The 17,472-nt window shown below is 37.2% G+C and overlaps 1 protein-coding gene across 9 annotated transcripts in view; it reads left to right on the top strand.

Annotated features, from left to right (window-relative positions):
• LOC127873667 (coiled-coil and C2 domain-containing protein 2A-like) overlaps nucleotides 1–17,472 on the top strand; it is a 99,254-nt gene that overhangs the window by 5,200 nt on the left and 76,582 nt on the right. For all 9 annotated transcript variants that reach the window (XM_052417582.1, XM_052417588.1, XM_052417580.1 and 6 more), the window contains exons 2-7: nucleotides 8,317–8,395; nucleotides 9,015–9,059; nucleotides 10,541–10,609; nucleotides 11,794–12,040; nucleotides 13,161–13,330; nucleotides 16,873–16,968. In XM_052417582.1, coding sequence (XP_052273542.1) covers nucleotides 8,317–8,395; nucleotides 9,015–9,059; nucleotides 10,541–10,609; nucleotides 11,794–12,040; nucleotides 13,161–13,330; nucleotides 16,873–16,968 — 706 coding nt within the window. The remainder of the gene's footprint in view (nucleotides 1–8,316; nucleotides 8,396–9,014; nucleotides 9,060–10,540; nucleotides 10,610–11,793; nucleotides 12,041–13,160; nucleotides 13,331–16,872; nucleotides 16,969–17,472) is intronic.

The raw sequence follows: 17,472 nt of genomic DNA on the forward strand, positions 1-17,472 counted from the left end.
TGTTAACGACTATTGCAGAAAATAAACAAGTATAAAGAACTTGCTTCAAAAATAAACAGTAACTGATGTGTGTTGCGGTTGTGCGTAATTTAAGTTATGAATACAATTAATTGGAATCAAACGTCTAATTTGATTGCTCCCGGCCATTTAAAATTTGTTCACACTATTTTCTTAACGGCGACTATAACTTCACAGTACCAACATTTAATATATTCAGATACAATGTATACATATATATAGTTTCTTTCATATTTACGGAATTCGCTATATACCTAAAACACATTTTTCTTTAGTCTCTGTGCATGGCAGAATACAATCTAATAAACAACAAGAAATTGGAAGCAAGATTTTCCATTGGTCACAGAATGTTTTTCAATCATTTTTTTGCTTTCTGTTTATTTTGGTTGTTATTTAATTTTATAATATATGACTTGACTGAAATGAACTGAGGACAAATACATAAATATTATGAAATTTTGTGTTTTAGTAGCTCCTCAGTAGTGTGGATTTTGATTTATAACATTTAGAAAGTATATAAAGAAATCGACACCAACCGCCTGCCGCTGTGCCTGACCAAATTTCTGGGGAAATGCCAGTACATATATATTCTTCGCTTGTTATTCTTGTCTGTGTATCATTACATTCTCATCAGTGACAATTATCAAATGAAAAATCTCTCCAAAACATCTATCACACCAACACATCCGCATTTTGCACAGCACCTCGAACAAAACTGACAAAGATCACACTCACATACAGAACAATTCTTTAAAACGCAATCCCTAACTCATAACTCACTTTCACCCATCTCTTTAGTTAACAAAGTCTTTAATACTGACAGCCTCAAGCACTCAACACTCTTAAACGTCTCTCTCAGTCCACTGTCTCCCACTAACGAACGACCGTAGGGATAGACAACTGCAAGGGACGGTTTCCCATCCCGGCCTGCCCTCCCCACCTCCTGCCAGTTTGACAAAGGATTTCTTGGTGCACCCCAGTGGACGACTAGACGAACATCCGCAATGTCAATCTGTAAATGACCAGATGTTAGATTTGTATTTTCAACACGGAACATAATGCCCACGTTATCAACGCATAATACGTTCACCAATGCATACATACACATTGTCCTGTACGCCATGAATTAATCGCTCTGTACTCAATCAATTTATCAATTACTTTATAATTAATTCGATAAATGAAGAGACTTCGATTATCAACAAGGTTCATGTATTCAATGTACCACATCTCCATGCCGTAATATCTAGATCAAACAAACAGGTTTCGTCTATCTATTTACAGAAAGCTCGAGTAGTTGGTCACATTATTAATTGTCCAGTAACTTACCCCCAATCCAAAGGCCACAGTCACCACCACGATCTTCATACTTCCATCCCCGGAAAACTCGTTCAGGATTCAATTCTTTGATAAGTCGGTGGTCGAAGCATGGAACATCTATTTCAATTTGTATTTCAATACATGCATATACCAAAACACTCATATGGTAAACAAATTAACACATGCATTACCTCCTTTCAACTTTATGTACGTCTTCAATGCGGACTCGAAATATAAAATGATTTAATTAAACAATAGTAAATTATGCTCGATTGGTTATTGTCGGCTCAGATACTACTTCAAGTACCCGGTGTAATTAAAAAATATACTGCAAAGTATGTGGGGTACAGAAAATATATACCGGTTTTAAAAAGTATTCCGGAGTATGACCTGGTGCGTATTTTCCGTATCGGGGGTACATTGTAGAATACTTCTGAGTACTCGGGGTACTTTTAAGTAGTACCTGAGCCGACAATGACCAATTGAGCGTAAATTATGTGTGGTGTCCCTCGATCGTGGTTAGGCTTTCGCTTTCAATAAGCACGATCACACACAGGGAAATATATGTAAATTTATCAGCTGTATGTGTATATGGTACCCCAGGTACTTAAAAGTTTACCACACTGTTCCCGGTGTCTGGAAAATATACTAAAAGAACCCCGTCGTATTGCCGGGTGCCTTTAAATGTATTATTCGTACCCGGGGAACATTAAGTTTACCTAAGGGTACACGGGGTACTTTAAAGTAGTTCCTGAGCCGACAGTGACCAATTGATTATGTGTGGTGTCCCTCGATTGTGCTTAGGTTTTCGCTTTCTGTAAATCTTTTAGCTGTATGTGTTTATATTTCATTATAACAATGCATATTCATTTCTTTGTTCTTTCTTGTTTTGTTTGTTTAGTTTCTTTTATGGTGTTTCTTTTTTCCATTTCTTTATACTTTGTGTGTGTGTGTGTGTGTGTGTATGTCTGCAATATTTTCTATGTATACATGTATATTAAATAATCTAGCCTAATAGCCGAAAACAAATGTGGAATATGTTCAATAAATATTTTAATTGGTGCAGAAAGTGTTTCATAGCATTTCAACCCTCATTCACTTAGTAAAATAGTAAAAGTTACACCACATAGTATCTTTATTTTAATAACAACTTGTTTACAATGCAAACATACGCCCAATATTATTCAACTTACTAACGGAACATGCCTCTTATCCGATCGCAGTGAAATTACAGTCATAAGAATGTGTCCTAATTCAAACTACAATGTAATACACAATACAATTTCAACTGTTACCATAAGACCAGATCGTCAGATACCACTGTGAAAACAATTTGTGCAGTGTAACCCTTTCTTTCCCTTTGCTCTAATTGACAATAACAGCTTCCGCCATAAACAATTTGATATCAATTTTATGTTTTGAGCATTTCTCAACAAAGTAGACGCAAATTGATGTCGATTGTAACAGGTATTGTGTTTGTTACAATGTATTAGGTTGATTTAACTCGATTTTATGGACATATGTGTGACATTATATTTTTACATTGATTTTAATTTTACAAAGAAGAACTAAGAGCTGTACGTATGTACTCATAAAAGCTCAGAGCATTCAAGAAGAACTACCACAGGAGATAGTCCATATAAACGGACTCCCTCTCCCAGAGCCTATGAAAGTTTGATAATTTTTGCTATTACCACTATGGAAGTCCATATGCATCCCTTCATAAACACAACCACAGTTCTGCGCAGCGATTCAGTACATATCACTAAACAGACATTGTTCATTACCTGAAGGCGGAGCTATGCACGTGCTTTTATTAAATTGGAGGATGGCAATTGAGAAACAAACACACGATTGGTTCGGCATGTTGATTGCTAGACAAAGGAAGACAATTTTTTCGGCGCGAAATTTGTCGCTTTATTGCTTCCGACAGAAAGCGGCTTTCCTTTGATGACGTCAAACTGTCAATTCACACAGACTGCACATTTTCGGAAGACTTTAACTGACTCCTTGTTTACAATTCCAGTAAAAAAAACACTTGCTAACATTAAACTTTAGATTAAATTATCAAAATAAAGCAAAAGCGAAGTTGACAAATATGATTAAATTAATTCGCGTCAGTTCAAATAAGACGTTTTGCGTTGTAAATCAACGAGTTTTCATGACAACAACAACTTTGACAAACATTACCGCGACGACGCATGGATCGATCTACCTCGATTTTTTTTTCATGTACGATCTCATAAGTCGAGTTAGAGCAAACACATACCGGGTAATTTGTGTATGAGTAGTTTATCTTATATAAGATTTATGCAACGGGCATCGCATTGCGTAATGGTTCGCATCCAATTATGGAAATGAAGCGCAGTTTTTCGTTTTAATGGGAGAAGAACGCATGTCATGTAATGGAGTGTTTAAAATTGCCTGATGTTACATAAGGTGCTGTTAGGACTCATTTCATTTGAAGATATAGATGTGTTTCATTGCATAATTTGATTTTTTGTCTCTGTGTTAAGGTTATAAAAGATATGTTGTCTTTGTTCTGATGTTATTAGTATTAACTTTTTTTTCCAATGATGTTTTTTTTGTTTGTTTTTTCGACCACCCGATGGACCATTTTCAAAATAATTTTTGTAAACCAATAAAAAAAAAAGTCGTGGCCTAACCAATCATGTTTACATGAATTTATATGCAGTATAATACGCATTGAAATTGCACACGATGCGTAATCCAAATTTAGCCAGGAGTTTTTCTACTCAACACAATTTTAAGTCATGCAAGGGACGGTTTCCCATCCCGGCCTGCCCTCCCCACCTCCTGCCAGTTTGACAAAGGATTTCTTGGTGCACCCCAGTGGACGACTAGATGAACATCCGCAATGTCAATCTGTAAATGACCAGATGTTAGATTTGTATTTTCAACACGGAACATAATGCCCACGTTATCGACGCATAATACGTTCACCAATGCATACATACACATTGTCCTGTACGCCATGAATTAATCGCTCTGTACTCAATCAATTTATCAATTACTTTATAATTAATTCGATAAATGAAGAGACTTCGATTATCAACAAGGTTCATGTATTCAATGTACCACATCTCCATGCCGTAATATCTAGATCAAACAAACAGGTTTCGTCTATCTATTTACAGAAAGCTCGAGTAGTTGGTCACATTATTAATTGTCCAGTAACTTACCCCCAATCCAAAGGCCACAGTCACCACCACGATCTTCATACTTCCATCCCCGGAAAACTCGTTCAGGATTCAATTCTTTGATAAGTCGGTGGTCGAAGCATGGAACATCTATTTCAATTTGTATTTCAATACATGCATATACCAAAACACTCATATGGTAAACAAATTAACACATGCATTACCGCCTTTCAACTTTATGTACGTCTTCAATGCGGACTCGAAATATAAAATGATTTAATTAAACAATAGTAAATTATGCTCGATTGGTTATTGTCGGCTCAGATACTACTTCAAGTACCCGGTGTAATTAAAAAATATACTGCAAAGTATGTGGGGTACAGAAAATATATACCGGTTTTAAAAAGTATTCCGGAGTATGACCTGGTGCGTATTTTCCGTATCGGGGGTACATTGTAGAATACTTCTGAGTACTCGGGGTACTTTTAAGTAGTACCTGAGCCGACAATGACCAATTGAGCGTAAATTATGTGTGGTGTCCCTCGATCGTGGTTAGGCTTTCGCTTTCAATAAGCACGATCACACACAGGGAAATATATGTAAATTTATCAGCTGTATGTGTATATGGTACCCCAGGTACTTAAAAGTTTACCACACTGTTCCCGGTGTCTGGAAAATATACTAAAAGAACCCCGTCGTATTGCCGGGTGCCTTTAAATGTATTATTCGTACCCGGGGAACATTAAGTTTACCTAAGGGTACACGGGGTACTTTAAAGTAGTTCCTGAGCCGACAGTGACCAATTGATTATGTGTGGTGTCCCTCGATTGTGCTTAGGTTTTCGCTTTCTGTAAATCTTTTAGCTGTATGTGTTTATATTTCATTATAACAATGCATATTCATTTCTTTGTTCTTTCTTGTTTTGTTTGTTTAGTTTCTTTTATGGTGTTTCTTTTTTCCATTTCTTTATACTTTGTGTGTGTGTGTGTGTGTGTATGTCTGCAATATTTTCTATGTATACATGTATATTAAATAATCTAGCCTAATAGCCGAAAACAAATGTGGAATATGTTCAATAAATATTTTAATTGGTGCAGAAAGTGTTTCATAGCATTTCAACCCTCATTCACTTAGTAAAATAGTAAAAGTTACACCACATAGTATCTTTATTTTAATAACAACTTGTTTACATTGCAAACATACGCCCAATATTATTCAACTTACTAACGGAACATGCCTCTTATCCGATCGCAGCGAAATTACAGTCATAAGAATGTGTCCTAATTCAAACTACAATGTAATACACAATACAATTTCAACTGTTACCATAAGACCAGATCGTCAGATACCACTGTGAAAACAATTTGTGCAGTGTAACCCTTTCTTTCCCTTTGCTCTAATTGACAATAACAGCTTCCGCCATAAACAATTTGATATCAATTTTATGTTTTGAGCATTTCTCAACAAAGTAGACGCAAATTGATGTCGATTGTAACAGGTATTGTGTTTGTTACAATGTATTAGGTAGATTTAACTCGATTTTATGGACATATGTGTGACATTATATTTTTACATTGATTTTAATTTTACAAAGAAGAACTAAGAGCTGTACGTATGTACTCATAAAAGCTCAGAGCATTCAAGAAGAACTACCACAGGAGATAGTCCATATAAACGGACTCCCTCTCCCAGAGCCTTTGAAAGTTTGATAATTTTTGCTATTACCACTATGGAAGTCCATATGCATCCCTTCATAAACACAACCACAGTTCTGCGCAGCGATTCAGTACATATCACTAAACAGACATTGTTCATTACCTGAAGGCGGAGCTATGCACATGCTTTTATTAAATTGGAGGATGGCAATTGAGAAACAAACACACGATTGGTTCGGCATGTTGATTGCTAGACAAAGGAAGACAATTTTTTCGGCGCGAAATTTGTCGCTTTATTGCTTCCGACAGAAAGCGGCTTTCCTTTGATGACGTCAAACTGTCAATTCACACAGACTGCACATTTTCGGAAGACTTTAACTGACTCCTTGTTTACAATTCCAGTAAAAAAAACACTTGCTAACATTAAACTTTGGATTAAATTATCAAAATAAAGCAAAAGCGAAGTTGACAAATATGATTAAATTAATTCGCGTCAGTTCAAATAAGACGTTTTGCGTTGTAAATCAACGAGTTTTCATGACAACAACAACTTTGACAAACATTACCGCGACGACGCATGGATCGATCTACCTCGATTTTTTTTCATGTACGATCTCATAAGTCGAGTTAGAGCAAACACATACCGGGTAATTTGTGTATGAGTAGTTTATCTTATATAAGATTTATGCAACGGGCATCGCATTGCGTAATGGTTCGCATCCAATTATGGAAATGAAGCGCAGTTTTTCGTTTTAATGGGAGAAGAACGCATGTCATGTAATGGAGTGTTTAAAATTGCCTGATGTTACATAAGGTGCTGTAAGAACTCATTTCATTTGAAGATATAGATGTGTTTCATTGCATAATTTGATTTTTTGTCTCTGTGTTAAGGTTATAAAAGATATGTTGTCTTTGTTCTGATGTTATTAGTATTAACTTTTTTTTCCAATGATGTTTTTTTTGTTTGTTTTTTCGACCGCCCGATGGACCATTTTCAAAATAATTTTTGTGAACCAATAAAAAAAAAAGTCGTGGCCTAACCAATCATGTTTACATGAATTTATATGCAGTATAATTCGCATTGAAATTGCACACGATGCGTAATCCAAATTTAGCCAGGAGTTTTTCTACTCAACACAATTTTAAGTCATGCGTTTTTTCTATTTTCTCATGCGTATTTTACGCAAATACGCATCTTATCTGGCCCTCTGCTTACGCGTCATTTACAAATACTAGCGTTAAACAAACAGTGTTTTATCCTTTGTCTCAATAAAAAGCGCGCGAAAATTATGCAGACTTGTAGAACGTTGCATGGAAAGTGTGGGTGTATTTTGTGTTGTAAAAAAACATGAACATCATGTCAGGCGATTTACGCATGTTCAGTGGGAAAAAAACGCCCTGATTGAACGTTTTTTCATCACATCTTTAAATAGTAACAATCGCTCTACGAAGTTTATATGCGGCCGTGGATACGCCTACGTGTTTGATGCAGAAGAAGTGACATGCACACAAAAGAATTTGGTGCTCTTTTCTAACACGAAAAACACGCGACTTGTATCTAGTAACGGAAGTAGTAATGTTTAATTTGACGTTAATAGATCTAGTGTATTTCTGAAAGGCTTTCGAACTTAGCAATTTACGATGTGAAAAAAAAATCGTACCCAAAATGCTTATATGTCCATATATATCGCTATATGTATACATGTCCCGGAAAATTGGCAAAGGCCCGGAAAATTTAGCTCAATGTCCCGGAATTGGTCTGAAAATTTATGGCATGTATGCATTAAATTTACCTGAATTGCAGTATAGAGAGTTTTCCTTTGCATGCAACCTAAAAAACACGACGACGTTTGAACCAACTATTCTTGCTGACATTTTTATGTTGAAATTTGGAACAGTGTAAATATTCCACAACTCAAATAGCTGACTAGGGAGATGAACTGAATATTTTGATTGATAAAATCTGTAATCTTTATCTTAGAACTTAAATTAAACAACACTATGGCAATTTGTCCTGGTACCCTTCACCATGAGACACATTGTTCAAAATTCCTATTTGTCCATAGACTAACATTTAAAGCGTTCCAGTGAATCAGTATATCATTGGTTTTAGATAAGCCTTTCATCTGAAATTTCATAACTGTTTCATTATTTATTTTCAGTAATGCACGCAGAAAGAGAAAGGATGAACGGTTGGTCCAAAGTGAAGATGAAGAGGAGGGCATATCAAATCCATCCATGGTACAGACATTACAGCGATTTTTTTCTTTCTTAATAAAGTACCGAAAAACGGCACTTTCCAATGAAGAAAAAACAACAAAAATTTGCCATTTGCTGTCATAAAAATTCCCAAATGAAGGTTTAAAAAAAAAGATTTTTTTAATAAATAAATTGTTACATTTTGTTAGTTCCAATATGCAGCTCTATGGATTTAACCTAGGTAAATATTATATTGACAACATTTAGTTTTTTTGGGAGCAAAAAATCAAATATACCAATTTCCCAATATGAAGATTTCATGACACACATTTTTCCAGTTGGGCAAAAAAAAGGCTGCATTAGTATCTAAACATTTGCATCAGAAGTTTTTTCACATCTGTTACATTACAAATTTCGAATCCACTGATCTGGAAATTTCATAATAACAAATACTTTATTTCCAAAAATATAGCTTGAATACACATTTTAATTTTAATAAATTAATTAGTGGCAGCTTATTTGTACTTCTTTTTGGTATGGTATGTTTTGTTTCCATAAATATTCATGTGTCTTCAAGTAATAAAAAGTATTTTATGAATGACAAGCAAGTTAATTTGTTCTCTACAATTACCTGTTCATTTATACAACACAAACATTTCAGGAAGGAGACTTACCAGAGATGACTGGTACAGACTCATCCCCAGAGGTAGCTACTTTATAACTGGGCCGTGCTCTGTGATAAGGGGGTTTAATGCATGTGCTTATAGTGTCATCCCAGATCAGTGTGTGCAGTCCGCACAGGCTAATCAGGGACGACACTTTTCGCTTTTTTGTTGTCGTTTAAAGAAAGTTTCTTCTTAGCAAAATCCAGTTGAGGCAGAAAGTGTCGTCCCTGTGCGGACTGCACACACTGATCTGGGACGACACCTTATGCACATGCATTAAACCCCCTTTTCGCAGAGCGGGGCCCATTTGTTGTGTTGCTGTTTTTTCCTCTTGAAATTTTATTTCTTTTTGTGTGCTCAACAAGTTTTGAGGACCCTAGGGTTTCTAAATTTCGTAACATATTATCAACCAAAGCCTGTTGAACTGGGCAGGCTAGCTCTGTTGGTAGAGAGCTGGATAACAGAGCAATAAATCACAGGTTGAATTCCTTGCCTTGTCATATAACTTGTGTGGTGAGATGTCATTTAAGTATTTGAGGTGCGCTCTGGGAAAACTGGGTATGATGCATTTCTGTTAAGTGTCGTCCCAGATTAGCCTGTGCAGTCTGCACAGGCTAATCAGGGATGACACTTTCCACCTAAATTGGATTTTTGCTAAGAAGAGACTTCATTTAAACAAAAAATGTCATAAAAGCGGAAAGTGTCATTCCTGATTAGCCTGTGCCGACTGCACAGGCTAATCTGGGACGACAATTTATGCACATGCATTATGCCCAGTTTTCTTAGAACACTACTCATTAATACAACCATTTTACCACTACCTCTGCCTCAAGTAGGGCAGTATCAGTTACTGGCATAAGTATTTACTTGCACGAAGTACTAGTAAACCAGCTAAGCCAAGATAAGTGTGAGTTGGTTAACAAACTGCCTGCGTATGACTGAAATGCTGTTGAAATTGGTGAGAATTCAAACAAACAACAGGAAATCAATCAATCATTGGCTTTGTAATTAGACCAAATAAACAGCACATAATCATGTTTTTTCACCTATGTATCTGTGTATTCTCCTATGCTGTGCTGGAACAAAGATGAGATGACACATCTTACCTGACACTTTTAATGAATATATTGAATTATAATAATTAACCAAGTGTGTTTGAAGATTATATTAACCTGGTTGTTGGAAAACTGACTGCAGTGCTTGTGCAAAGAGTGTTGTCCCAGATTATCCTGTTGTCCCAGATTAGCCTGTTGTCCCGGATTAGCCTGTTGTCCCAGATTAGCCTGTGCGGGCTGCACTCTAATCAGGGAGACAAAGACTACACTTTTTGCTTTTATGGTATTATTTGTTGATAGGAAGTCTCTTCTCAACAACAAAATAAAACCGGAAAGTGTCGTCCCAAATGAGCCTGTGCAGTTTGCACAAGCTAATCCAGGACAGCACTTTAAGCACATTCCTTAAACCGGTTTTGCCAGAATGAGGCTCAATCATCATCCTGTTATATCCTGTAATGTCCATTTAGATGGAGGCAGCCGAGGCAGATGCCTTAGTGAAGACGCTGAAGACGAAAAGGAGGAAGAAGAAGAAGGAGGTAGGGATGATTTTAATTTTAGTTCACCTCAGCACAAAGCCATAAAGTCTGAACTTCTATTTTTGTCCATCATAATTATTGTCACTATTTACCGGTATAAGAAAATCTCTGTTGAAACTGCTTGATGGAACTTAGCACATGCATGAATGGTCCTTTATCAAAATACTTTATATTGTTTTGATTTCTCGAAAAAACATTACCACCAGAATGTGGGGCTATTTGATGTTGGCTGACTTGTGATTCAGGAAACATGAAGATGCTTCTCTGTCAGCCCTAGCAGGGTTTCAGTCCCCTTGTTTCTGATTGCAGCATCAATCTAAGACTATTTTTGCTTTCAACACTTTAAATGTAGATTTTATCTTACAGAGGGGCAGTGCAGTGCACAATAATCTGAACTCTACATCTTGATGCTCATCATTTTGGAATTATTGCCCTATGTTGGTTTTTTGGCTGAAGGCTAACTCTGACACTGAGAAAGCTATTTAAACTTGAAACTTAATAGATAGAAATCTGCCATTCAGAAGAAGCGCGGTGCACCAGATTTTTTATTCTGCATTTCATGCTTTTGAAGTTTTAAGCATTCGGCAATGTTCATACTTCAATTGTGTTGGCAACATAGTAGAATCGTAGTTAACAATGTTATCAGTAGCCCCTTGTTAGATCTCTGAACATTATGAAAATTGTCCCTTGGTGGCAATCTGTGCAAATACTTGTATGAATTTTGATTCCCTAAACTCAGGAGAGTTACCATAGCCATATTTGTCTGTCTTGATTGATTTATTTTTTATCTTAGGTTAATGGTATTTGTTATCGATGAGATATTGGCAAAATATTTGAATAAAAAAATATGAATTATATTGAAAAACAACAACATATTTCAATCACAACAAGAGCACCGCATATTTTTTTTGTTAGAGGTCACAGTGACCTTGACCTTTGACCTAGTGACCCAAAAATGGTTGTGGCATGTAGAACTAATCAAGGTGCAGCTACATATGAAGTTTCAAAGTTGTAGGTTGAAGAACTTTGATTTTAGAGACAATGTTTAAAACCTTAACAAAATGTTAAGGTTTTAGCACGCCGCGGACGTCGATGGCGGACAACGAGCTGGCTATGACAATACCTCAGGTTTTCACCGAAAACAGCCGAGCTAAAAATCACAGATTCTTGATTGACTGTTTCAGTTGGCAGATGAAGTTATCTCCCCCAAAGATGACTTGGCGAGGCAGCTGAAAGAGGCGAAGAGGAAGAGTCAACAGAAAATAGAGGATGCAGAGCGGGAGGAAATGGAGGAGTCGGCTCCCATGTCAGTGGTCGCTGACGATGGTACCCTGCCCATGCCAGAGGAGGAAGAAAGGGAATCAGTGCTCGAGGAGGCTGAGGGGGAGGAAGTGAGGAGACTGAGGAAGAAGAAGGAAGAGACTGAAGAGAGTGAGTTTTGTTTACACTAATTGCAGCATATTTACCTTTATGATTGAAAGCATTTCAAACATTTGGGCAGTATTGTGGGAGAATAGGGTTTTATGCATGTGTGTAAAGTGTTGTCCAAGACAGTCCAAACAGGAAGTATCAAGTATCAGAGACGATACTTCCCACATAGACTGGATTGACTTTTAAAATACAACCCATTTCATACAAAAATTTACATACAAGCGGAAAGTGTTGTCCCTGATTGGCTTGTGCAGACTGCACAGGCTTATCTGGGACAATAATTTATGCACATGGATTAACTCTTTCAGTGCGGGAATTTTGAAGGCCTTTGCAAACAGTTTGGATCCAGATGAGACGCCACAGAACGTGGCGTCTCATCTGGATCCAAACTGTTTGCTATTCTGATAGTATTTTTTGAATTTTTTTTTCGAAGAAATGCTAATTGTAGAAATTCAGCAGACGACATTTTAGCAGACGATAAATTTCCCAGCATGCAAAGGGTTAAAGCCCAAGTGTCCCAGAGTGAGGCTCAGTTACAAGACATTTATAATAGACATTTCTTTTTTAAGCCTGTTATATATCTATGTGATTAGACTTAATTGATGTAACACAATATTAGCGTAAAAATTAGAAAACATTCCATTTCATAGATTTGGATAGAACTTGTATACATGTTAAATAGCTGCAGGGAAATAATCAAGATGAAATGGTTTAGAACAGTACAGCAAAATTAAGTCCTGTTGTAACACAAAAGCTTGGGAAACAATGATTCTCTTTAAAAAAAAAGTTACATGGCTTTTTACTAACAGCCCACGTAGTGATACAAGTTCAATACTTTCATATTTTGCGATAGTGTACAAGATTAGTAAGAAGACGTGTAACTATTATTGTTGATTTTTTTTTTCAATTCACTATCTTTAAAGAAAAAAGGGAAATAACTATATAAGAAATGGTCTTGTGTTCAAATCTAATTTGAACATGAACATATTATTAATATTGTGTACAATTATATGTATACAAATCTCTTTATGTTTGAAATATAAAAAAAGTAAAAACTATCAAAGAAAATATGGAAATATAAAACATGTAATAAATATTACATCTGTGAATGTCATTGAAGCCCTGATTGAGGGCCCCCCAGGGGAGGAGGAAGAGACCCCGCCCCCTAGAGAGGAGGAGGAACCACCTGCCAAGCCCCCCTCCCCAGTCCCTAAAGAACCCTCAGATGAGATGCCCTCAAAGAGTTTGTCGATAAAGGAAAAGATGAGAATGAGGATGGAGAAAGCAAAGGTGCAGTGTTGCTATTAATTTGAGAAAAAAGAGCTCAATGCATGTGGGTAAAGTGTCATCAAAGATTAGCCTGTGCATACTGACGACACTTTCTGCTGTTGTGGTATTTTTTAAGGAAGTCTCTTTTTAGAGGAAATTCAGTTAAGGCAGAAAGTGTTGTCCCTGAATGGCCAGTGCAGTCTGCACAGTCTGATCTAAAACAACACTTTATGCATAAGAATTAAGCCCTGTTGTCTCAGAGCGATGCACATGTGTGTTTATTTCAGGTTTCATCAAGTACTGTTAAAAGTATTTGTCATCTCTAGGAAATGTTGTTTTGTTTCTTGTAACATAGTTAACCATACCATGATGAGTTTCATAGATTAGATACATATTGCTCTGATGTTATTTCTGTTATTGCCACAGTGTTGGAGCCCTTCTTACCTCTGCCACTCGCCACACTAGTCAGTTACTTAAAATAAGCAAATTTTGCTGGAAAAAAATGTATTTAGGTACAGCTTGTCCAACACAAAGCACTTTTAAAAAAAATTAATGAATCTTTGTTGTTATTTTTGGGATAAAAACAATGATTATACATGCTAGACCAGAACTTCTGGTATATTCTTACGTTTATTTCAACAAAATTAGCTTCAACTCGCTAAGTAAACTTTTATTTAAAAAAATATTGCCAATGGTATGTTTATTTTTTGTCAATGAAACAACTATTTGTATACTGAACAATTAATTCCTAAGTTGGATTATTGGTGAAAAAAAGCAGTTTTTTTTAAAACAAACTTAAGAATTTTTCAGAAATCTAGGCCAGAATATTGTTAGACATGTTGTGGGAAAACTTGGATCAATGCTTGTGCATAAAGTGTTGTCCTAGATTAGCCTGTGAAGTCCACATAGGCTAATGTGATACGAAACTTTCTGTGTGGACCGGATTTCATTAATTGAGACTTATTTTAATGAAAAAACTTTCTTAAAATTGGTAAGTGTAGTCCCTGCTTAGCATGTGTGGACAGGCTAATCTGGGCTGATACTTTACGCACATCATTAAAGCATGTGTGGACAGGCTAATCTGGGCTGATACTTTACCACACTATTAAAGCATGTGTGGACAGGCTAATCTGGGCTGGTACTTTACCACACTATTAAAGCATGTGTGGACAGGCTAATCTGGGCTGATACTTTACGCACACCATTAAAGCATGTGTGGACAGGCTAATCTGGGCTGATACTTTACGCACATCATTAAAGCCAGGCTAATCTGGGCTGATACTTTACCACATCATTAAAGACAGGCTAATCTGGGCTGATACTTTACCACATCATTAAAGACAGGCTAATCTGGGCTGATACTTTACCACATCATTAAAGCATGTGTGGACAGGCTAATCTGGGCTGATACTTTACCACATCATTAAAGCATGTGTGGACAGGCTAATCTGGGCTGATACTTTACCACATCATTAAAGACAGGCTAATCTGGGCTGATACTTTTCCACATCATTAAAGCATGTGTGGACAGGCTAATCTGGGCTGATACTTTACGCACATCATTAAAGCATGTGTGGACAGGCTAATCTGGGCTGATACTTTACCACATCATTAAAGCATGTGTGGACAGGCTAATCTGGGCTGATACTTTACGCACATCATTAAAGCATGTGTGGACAGGCTAATCTGGGCTGATACTTTACCACATCATTAAAGCATGTGTGGACAGGCTAATCTGGGCTGATACTTTACGCAGATCATTAAAGCATGTGTGGACAGGCTAATCTGGGCTGATACTTTACGCACACCATTAAAGCATGTGTGGACAGGCTAATCTGGGCTGATACTTTACGCACACCAATAAAGCATGTGTGGACAGGCTAATCTGGGCTGATACTTTACCACATCATTAAAGCATGTGTGGACAGGCTAATCTGGGCTGATACTTTACCACATCATTAAAGCATGTGTGGACAGGCTAATCTGGGCTGATACTTTACCACATCATTAAAGCATGTGTGGACAGGCTAATCTGGGCTGATACTTTACCACATCATTAAAGCATGTGTGGACAGGCTAATCTGGGCTGATACTTTACCACATCATTAAAGCATGTGTGGACAGGCTAATCTGGGCTGATACTTTACGCAGATCATTAAAGCATGTGTGGACAGGCTAATCTGGGCTGATACTTTACGCACACCATTAAAGCATGTGTGGACAGGCTAATCTGGGCTGATACTTTACGCACACCAATAAAGCATGTGTGGACAGGCTAATCTGGGCTGATACTTTACCACATCATTAAAGCATGTGTGGACAGGCTAATCTGGGCTGATACTTTACCACATCATTAAAGCATGTGTGGACAGGCTAATCTGGGCTGATACTTTACCACATCATTAAAGCATGTGTGGACAGGCTAATCTGGGCTGATACTTTACCACATCATTAAAGCATGTGTGGACAGGCTAATCTGGGCTGATACTTTACCACATCATTAAAGCATGTATGGACAGGCTAATCTGGGCTGATACTTTACCACATCATTAAAGCATGTGTGGACAGGCTAATCTGGGCTGATACTTTACCACATCATTAAAGCATGTGTGGACAGGCTAATCTGGGCTGATACTTTACCACACCATTAAAGCCGGTTTTCCTAGAGTGAGGGAGGCTCAATGCATCTGGTTTATGAATTGTAACAAACTTAGTAGTGTTTATAGTCATTACTTTGAAGGTCTGCTGGAAAAGTTTGTAATGGTTGTAAAGGCTGATGAGAACATAACACATCTGCACTGAGGCTGGTATTCTCAAAGAATGTCTCAATGTATTGTTAGCGAAAGAGCACAAAGGCACAGGGTGCTCCAATAAAGGGGCTCACTGTATGTTGCTATGGTTTCAGGAGGAGGCTTCAATAAAGGGGCTCACTGTATGTTGCTATGGTTTCAGGAGGAGGCTTCAATTAAGGGGCTCACTGTATGTTGCTATGGTTTCAGGAGGAGGCTTCAATTAAGGGGCTCACTGTATGTTGCTATGGTTTCAGGAGGAGGCTTCAATAAAGGGGCTCACTGTATGTTGCTATGGTTTCAGGAGGAGGCTTCAATAAAGGGGCTCACTGTATGTTGCTATGGTTTCAGGAGGAGGCTTCAATAAAGGGGCTCACTGTATGTTGCTATGGTTTCAGGAGGAGGCTTCAATTAAGGGGCTCACTGTATGTTGCTATGGTTTCAGGAGGAGGCTTCAATAAAGGGGCTCACTGTATGTTGCTATGGTTTCAGGATGAGGCTTCAATCAAGGGGCTCACTGTATGTTGCTATGGTTTCAGGAGGAGGCTTCAATAAAGGGGCTCACTGTATGTTGCTATGGTTTCAGGAGGAGGCTTCAATAAAGGGGCTCACTGTATGTTGCTATGGTTTCAGGAGGAGGCTTCAATAAAGGGGCTCACTGTATGTTACTATGGTTTCAGGAGGAGGTTTCAATAAAGGGGCTCACTGTATGTTGCTATGGTTTCAGGAGGAGGCTTCAATAAAGGGGCTCACTGTATGTTGCTATGGTTTCAGGAGGAGGCTCTCTCAGAGGTGAAGGAGGAGGAGAAGGAGAGCAGGAAGGAGCGGCGTCTGCAGCGAGACAAGAAGCAGACAACACGATTCGACGAGGTATGACTTGGCGTGTATTTTTACAGTTTACAGGGCCGGTATTCATCAACACATTCTTAGACTTAAGAAAAGTCTTAGACTCAATAAGAATAGTTTTCATATATTTGAGCTTACATGTGTGGGTATACTATTTACATATTTTTCTTAACAAAGAATTTTATAATTATTGGTAATTTCTCCCATGCTCCACTTAAATCTCAAGTAGTTTTAGCACATTACCTTTCTAAGACAATTCTTTATTTTAAGACTAAGTCTAAGAATTATTATAAATACTGGTCCAGGATTGTCATTATCAAATTGAAACAAGTGATTTGTAGGTTTTACAGTTTTACCTGTAAGATTAAACTGATTAGGTTTGTGCTTTGAGGACTTCTGGGAGATATTTATAAAAAAATCTGAAAGAAAAATTGCTAACTATCTCATATTTTTTTAAGCTGAATTATTCTACTATTCATTTTATAATGACAATCCTGCATTGTATCTGGTATTAAGTGATTATTGTTG

The sequence above is a fragment of the Dreissena polymorpha genome, chromosome 3 (genome assembly GCF_020536995.1).
Source record: "Dreissena polymorpha isolate Duluth1 chromosome 3, UMN_Dpol_1.0, whole genome shotgun sequence".
NCBI lineage: Eukaryota > Metazoa > Mollusca > Bivalvia > Myida > Dreissenidae > Dreissena > Dreissena polymorpha.